Source organism: Tuber melanosporum (genome assembly GCF_000151645.1).
Source record: "Tuber melanosporum whole genome shotgun sequence assembly, scaffold_286, strain Mel28".
In the NCBI taxonomy this organism is placed as follows: domain Eukaryota; kingdom Fungi; phylum Ascomycota; class Pezizomycetes; order Pezizales; family Tuberaceae; genus Tuber; species Tuber melanosporum.
Window position 1 is genome coordinate 38,122 of NW_003298959.1, and position 7,362 is coordinate 45,483.

The following is a 7,362-nucleotide window of genomic DNA, read 5'->3' on the forward strand; positions in this document are numbered from 1 at the left end:
CTCATCGGGAAACGTCAAGTCTGCAATGACATCTATCATACGTACTGGATACTATCCCTTCCCTTCCCCCCTCTACCGGGCTGCGCCCCAGCGACCAGAAACGACCCTCCCGCTATTCAGGTCATACCCACGTATGATATCCCACCCCCCCAAAAGAAAAACCGAGAATACTCACCACCATTCAAATCAAATGATCAGCCAGTATAATACAGTATTCGGCTCGGTTCGTCGGTTGCGGTCTATTGGGTAGCAAAATAGAAGTTGAAGTTTAACAAACCCACCACTACCTTTCCTGCGGATGAGACAAACTGTGAGAGATTTGTCTTGTTTCCCCCCCCTTTTTTTTTGGAGAAAAGGACAGAATGCTAGTAAGGTAGGACCTATACCAATTGCATCTCGAGATAAAAAGACAGAAGGAAAAAAAGGGGGAGGGGGAAAAGATTGAAAAAAAGGCAAAAGAAATCTGCAGGGAAATTGAAAGTGATTTATGATACGTTGTGTTTTTTCTTTGACCAGTGTGGTGGTGGCTGGTTGTTGAACAGGGGTATATCTCGAATATTGGTGTCTTTTTTCCTTTGATCTTCGTGCATCATGGTCGAGCGACACTGTTGCCTGACTTACCCGTCCTACCAAACGCTCATCATCACACCCGCCAAAGCCAAAGCGAAAAAAAAAAAAGAGCAAAAGGGGGCGGGGGGGGCAAATTTTGAATCATGAGAAGAGAATAGCATGATGGACGGAGACAGGAAGATTACACACTAATAGCAAAGCATGGCCGGATTAAAACAAAATAAAGAGATAAGTTAAACGTTCAGAGAAATCAGAAATGATGTCTTTCATTTGACAAATACTCGCTTTTCCCACACTGACTGGGGTGACTGTTCCTTATCCGGGTCATGAGTGGAGGAGAGCTAGCCTCCGAAAGCGTGGAATGTTTTTTCTCATTAGTCCATGCTCTGTTCAAGGGAAGAGCAGTTGGTAGAACTTCAGTTATCGGATGGTGTACGGTGATGATGATATATCGGGGGGAATGAATGAGGTTGTCCTCTCCACCTTGGATTTTGAATTATTATTCTCCATTTTTGTCATTTGTTTGTTGTTTACTCCCATCCATTATTCAAACGCAGACATGAGGATGCTGGAGAAATGATCCGAAGCCTCCTTGGCCTGCTTCTCCTGCGATTCCTTCTCCCTCTGCATCACCTTCTGTTGGATCACCTTCTCGTTGGTAATCCCCTTCTTCCGTGCCCTAGCCGAAAGCTTCGAAAGACGAGCGGAAGTCTTCGCCTTCTCAAAGCTATTCCCGCGATAGTCAGAGGAGCAAAGACGATTGCGCGCAATGGAGGTTCCCCTTCCTCTTTCACGGCTGCGTGAACAGCTCTGTGTGCAGCTTCGAACTCCTCCTTGTCGGGGAGACCGCTCGTAAAGTAGTGCTTCAGGTGGTGCCAAAGTGATTGCCTCGGGCTGCCGCTGGTGAAGGTCTGACAGCAGCCATTAACTGGACACCAGAGGATCGTGGGCACAGGAGAGGCTCAGCCTGACCTCTTTACAGGGCCAGACCTGACGGCACAAGATCTCGGCTTTGGGGTATGGGGGTTTCTGGCCGTGCTTGCAGTGGCAGGAGCGACGGAAGAGTAGGAAGAGGATCTATGCGCGGACGCCGACGCCGATACAACCGCAGATGACCTTATCTTGGCAAACTCTGGCGCCCTAGGTATCGGTTCCGGGTAGTCGGGTGGCTCGTACTCTGATGCAGAGAAAGAAGTATGATAGCTGGTGTCTTGCATGTCGTCGGTGGGAGGAGCCGAAGACCTCCTTGACTGGAGCTTGCCCCCTCTTCCTGGTCGGCCCCCATGTCGTCCCAACTGAATCTGCTTTCGAGGGGTGGAGATGTGGCTGTGGTTGTGGTTGTGGTAGTTGGTGTGGTAGCGATTATAGTAGGAGTTGTGTTGATTGGAGCGATGGGTGCGACGGGCGCAACAGGCACGACGGGTGCCACTGAGGTCATTTGAGCTTTGGGCACCGTCCTCTGGACCTGGAGGGCCACGCCCGTGGGGTGTGTTCAAGACCTTCTTTTAAGTGGGTGATGGATTCTGATTGTAGGTAGGGTCGCGTTGCGGACATGAACCGGTGGTGTTGACAAGCGGAAGATAAATCGTCGTTAAGTTAGCTTCTATTGCTACGGGTGGATGGTGTGCCGGGTAACCTCAACCTCCAGACAACCCCTCTCAATGAATACAATGACTTAGACTATGATCGGTAATAGCACACCGACTGGGGAATGAATGTAAGGTTGCTACTCGCGTAGGAATTTCTCCCTTTATGCGCAGCTGCATTACAACCGATTACTTCTCTTGTCCACAAGTGGATGATGGTTACCCCGGCGAGCAGTAATCAGTTTTCTATTGGTGTCCAACGACGGGCCCGTGTTTGGCCGCCAAATAACTGATAAAATGTAAGCAGCGGTGATGGCGGCGGTGGCTATCGAGGAGAGGTCCCATTCAAGCGTATATCGGTATATATTTGTTCAGCGGATGCCTCTCGAACCGGGCCTCACCTGGCCTCAAAGGAAAAGCCAATTCTAAAGACACCCCCACCCCCCCCCTATCCGCCTCAATCACGTTGTGTTATTGGGTAAAGTGGGGAACTTGGCGAGAATGTATCACCACAAGTTATTGTAATGCCTGAATTATAAGCACTTGCTAACCCGTAAAAAAAAAAGGAATCAAGCCGGCCAGGATAATAAAACCGGATTGAACCTATCGGTTGCGTCGCGCCCCTTGGCATATTTGATCGACCCCTGTCAATAGATACTCGCAAGTACTCACTGTTCTATGCCAATCCGCGAGATACTTGCTTGAGGAAAGTTCGCATTTGGATGCTGCTCCTTCACTCCATAACCCGCGGAGATGGTGTCAGAACTGTGGCAATGGCTCTTGGAAGGGTCCGGCGTCGGTTACCACGAGCTCCGACTGTTCGCGCATCGTTACTCTAGTAGATGTTTACCATTCTTTATTATTATAGTCCGGCATTCCTTTGTCTCTGGGGTAATGAATCACCTCTCTTTGTTCTCGAATATCCGGCGCAAATGCGCTTGCTTGATGGGGAGGGTCGCGAATTATCTACCTTGCTCGTATCACACAGCTATTTATCTTGTTTCCTACTAGGCTACCGCACTAAATTTACTACCCAACTGTCTTCCTATCTTCTCCACGTGTTGCATAATGCAATACGCTGCTCTTGGGGGGGGGGTCCTTGGACGAGCCCTCGCCCTGCGTCCTCCTTTTTCCTGCGCTTTCCTCGCCACTGATTACTTATGTGCGTAGTGTCACCATTACCGCCACACTAAAATATATCTCCCGGAACACCTACGATACATCATTTATCATTGTATATCCCCTCAATTATGAACAAACATTAGCTTCGAAGACTTTCACGCGAAAACGAGCCGAGAGATATTCAAACCAAACATAATCCAAAGCAACACTTTATGGAATCCCAAAGCCCTCCTTCCCCAGAATCACCCCAATCTCTCCTTCATAGTCCAAGCTTTTTGTCCATCCTGCGTGTGGGAATATCTCACTCGCACACGCCACAATGCTTGTGGCCAGTTTGGTGAATATGACTGGGTGTATTGATTGTTCAATCTTGCCGCTCGAGCCGAACCCACTAGAATTGAATTCATTTGCAGCTAGTACATCCCTACCTGATATCAGTGGGAGCAGAGTAACACAGGGGAGCTTCAGGGGAGCTTCGAATATGGAGGTTGGTGCGAATTGAGCATTCTTGCCGTCTGAGATGACTTCGTCGACGTTTGTAAGAGGAGTTCCCGATGGATGAGAGAGTGTGGTTATTCTGGCTTTCAAGCTCGTAATGCCCGACCCGCGTTTGTGTAGAATTGACAGGGATGTAGGTTTGCTAGGGGAATTGAGACTGGGACTGTCATGATTTAGTTGGCTCGGTAGGTGCGGGTCAGCGGACGGAGCAAACCCATAACAATAAGGTAGCCTTCTTCCCTTTCTTAGATACCATCAGGACTCTGTTTTTCTCTGGAGGTTCTTCCCTTTAATAGGTCTGTCTCGATCCCAAACCATCTACCATTCCCCCCGCTATGCAACCACCGGCAGAACCAGCCCTCACATACTAACACTTCCGAGATCGGAACTCTTAGCAAAACTGACTGGGGGATTTATTTCTTCGTACAAATCTGCGACCATGCAACTATTACATACGCTGGGTGGAGTTTCACTGGACCCAGTCATCACTCGACCTGACGAATTAAACGTGGAGTCCGGAATCGGGGATCACGGAATTACTGGAAAAAGACTGGTTCACTTTGGTGATTCGCGCACTGATTCTTTCTTGCTTCTCACACGCCAAAGATCTAACCTGTAACGAGCGGGAACTTCGTGCATCATTTGCACCGCGCCCGATAGTACCTAGTCACCAGTAGACACCCATTTCCTTCTACTGGCTCAATTGAGCCCTACCTACCTACGGTAACTTCTTGCCGCATAATAACTGTTCAGAGCAGGCCAGGGCTTGTCTTGACGCCGTACAATAGGACATGCGGCAGGCAAAGGGGAAAGAGATACTAATCATGTCCTACCATTCAGTTTGTCAAGATCGATAGGGGAAAGAACAGTGGATCTGGTACCCACAATTCGAGCCGCTGTGCTATGTAGTGCCGACCTTTCTGAGATATTTACCGCGGTCAACGTGACGGAAGGCATTAGCACACATGTGCGGTGCAGTGGCATGACACCTGAGCAAGGTAACCTTTCCTCGGGGGAAAAAATCGGTAATCCGTTCTTAGGTTCGCTGTTTCGGGATAATCTTGACCGATCGAAGTGAGTACATTTCCGGTCTCCGGAACGCCGTAGGGACTTGTCCCCTTCGCGATACGGAGGTGTCGGTCCGGTTTGGGGTTAGGGTGAACTTCTCCGGAGCTCTGGAACACCTAATTATGTCCATTGTTTGTATCATAGGTAAATTTCGTTGGCTGGAGCGCCTTATATCCTCGCTGGAATTCTTCCGAGGTACAGCCTCCAGTGTGCCTTGGACTTTAGTAGCATCTAATAAAATAGGCTATGTTCGGGGGAGAGTCAATTTTGGTCTTTATATTTTCTACCTTGTCGGAGGTGTCCTATATATACAAATATCTTCCCTTGCAGCGAGGTATTCTCCTGTTCGCAAACCCGCACTATCTGTCTCTGCTGTCATGAAGAATCCACAGTGATTCCAGCCGCTACCTCAAGGGTCTTCGGAAACCCTCTCCTTGTAGCATCAGACAATTCCAAAACACTCTTGTCTCTTCCAAACGTTTCACAGTAACCTAGTACTACGCAAACCGTAGCACAATTCAAGAAGGCTGAACACTAATGCCCTAGTGCTCTCCATCTCCTGGCTCATGCAACATCCGACACCACTCCGATAATGCTGCAACAACTAACTCCTGCCCCAAACATCTAGTGTTCCTTCACATTCCTTCCTGAAACACACTAACCCTGGTTCAAACATCTTTCCAACCAAACTAATGCATTGCCGTTTTTATACCGGGTTACAGACCAGGTAACCCAGACCAAAAAGGCTACGTGAATTTCAACAGCATCTACAAGTGTATTTCTCCTGAGCATAGATCGGAATGAGAGATGGATACTCCATTTAGAAGATACTGAGAAGAGCGCTGTTTTGTTGGGAGAGTCAATGAGCTTTCAGGCAATTCATTGGTAACAAATGCACTGGCAAATTTGGCCAAGAGAAGGGAATTCGCTCACCAGGTTTAGAGTCCCGAGTTGGATCCCATGACCACTTTTCCATATCACCACTAGCAATTCCCCCTCGCCTGAGCCATATAGTTCTTTTTAGCCGTGGGCACATATTTTCCCACAGTTCCCTCCGACCTACACGTAGCTCATCCTTAACCTCCTCTAATTGTCTCTCGGTATGAACTTCCAGAATTAACAGAAGTCGTTTGCACCAGACTTAACACCCTGAATCCCAGATATGACTGTTGAAGTCGGAGGGTGAAGATATACCTACCGCGAGTAGTTCCGACCGCCAATGAACTTACTCATATCTGCTTCACCTGGGTGCCCAGGAGCAAATGTGGTCACACCGCAGACTATCCCGTCGATTATGATCCCGAGGTAGTGCATCGTAGTCAGCGTTACAAAATCCATTGAAAAAGCTGGTGACTAGAGGTATTGAGCGGTCGAGCAGTCGCGAACGCTCCCACCTTTATCACAGGCACCGAGTAGGTCACCGTGCTTAATATCTAGAAAGAATCTGTACTCACAAATGCTACCCGCTTCGATTTCGATTCCAGGAACAGGTACTCTTCACTCTTATCTCTTTTGGCGACCGGAGTCATTGGATTCCTACCTCGTCCTCATCATACTTCCTGTCCGTTCTTTTCGGCATCCTGTCCACCTCAATTTCGAATATTGGTTTACTATTTTGCATCCACTGCTGGTGAGGTGTGGGCTTGGTTTACCACCACATGGAACGTCGCGTTAGGTAGCGGTGAATACATCAGCATACACACTGTTGAGATTTCTTGACTTTAATTGCTACAAAGTGGAGATAAGCTCCTCCATATATACTTAGCAAGCTCGCTCCCGCAACCCAATACTTGTGTACAGCGTGGCCTCATTTCCACCAGCACCCACTATCACTCATGGTTACATCATAGTGATCGGTCCAAACACATAACTAACCAGATATGCAATGCTGATGCAATACCACCTCTCGTTCCATATCTCTAACTTGAACGAAACATATAATGATGATAAATAAATAAAAAATGAGGAATAATTCAACCAATGGGCAGCCTCCTTAAAACTCTGCTCTTGGTCCAAAAACCTGAGATCAGGAAAAAAGGTTCCAGGAGTTACAGGAAGAGTACTCAACCCAATACATGCCCATCCTCCACAAATACCTATCTCAAGTGAAAGAAAAATAAAATATTATAAGAGTCTAGGAGTTCCCTCATTGAACTCAGCATACCCATACCACCGACATGCTTGCAGTGAAGCTCCTGCATGAGAGGTTTTGTGAGTATATCAGCCGTCATCATGCGTGTGCAGATATAGTGGATATCAATTTAATGGGACTGATATATTTCACACACCTCGTGATACTTGAGTTCAATGGGCTTCATTCGACAATGAAAACGGGAATTTTGCACCAGATTCAGAGCACCTTGATAGTCAACAAGTATAATAGTCGGAGGAAGTGGGTGACAGAGGTGGTTCTCATCTTGATGTGATACATTTTTTAGAAGATCTGCATATATCCTGCGAAGTCCAATTGCCTCATGACAAGCTTCTGAACAAGCTACATACTCTGCCTCGGTTGTCG

At 47.7% G+C, this 7,362-nt stretch overlaps 1 protein-coding gene across 1 annotated transcript in view; it reads left to right on the forward strand.

The window, feature by feature from the left end:
- Window positions 1-3,490: 3,490 nt before the first annotated feature.
- GSTUM_00001381001 (uncharacterized protein) overlaps window positions 3,491-7,362 on the forward strand; it is a gene marked incomplete at both ends in the record, with an annotated part of 10,964 nt that continues 7,092 nt past the window's right edge. The window contains one exon of the mRNA XM_002838794.1: window positions 3,491-3,610. Coding sequence (XP_002838840.1) covers window positions 3,491-3,610 — 120 coding nt within the window. The remainder of the gene's footprint in view (window positions 3,611-7,362) is intronic.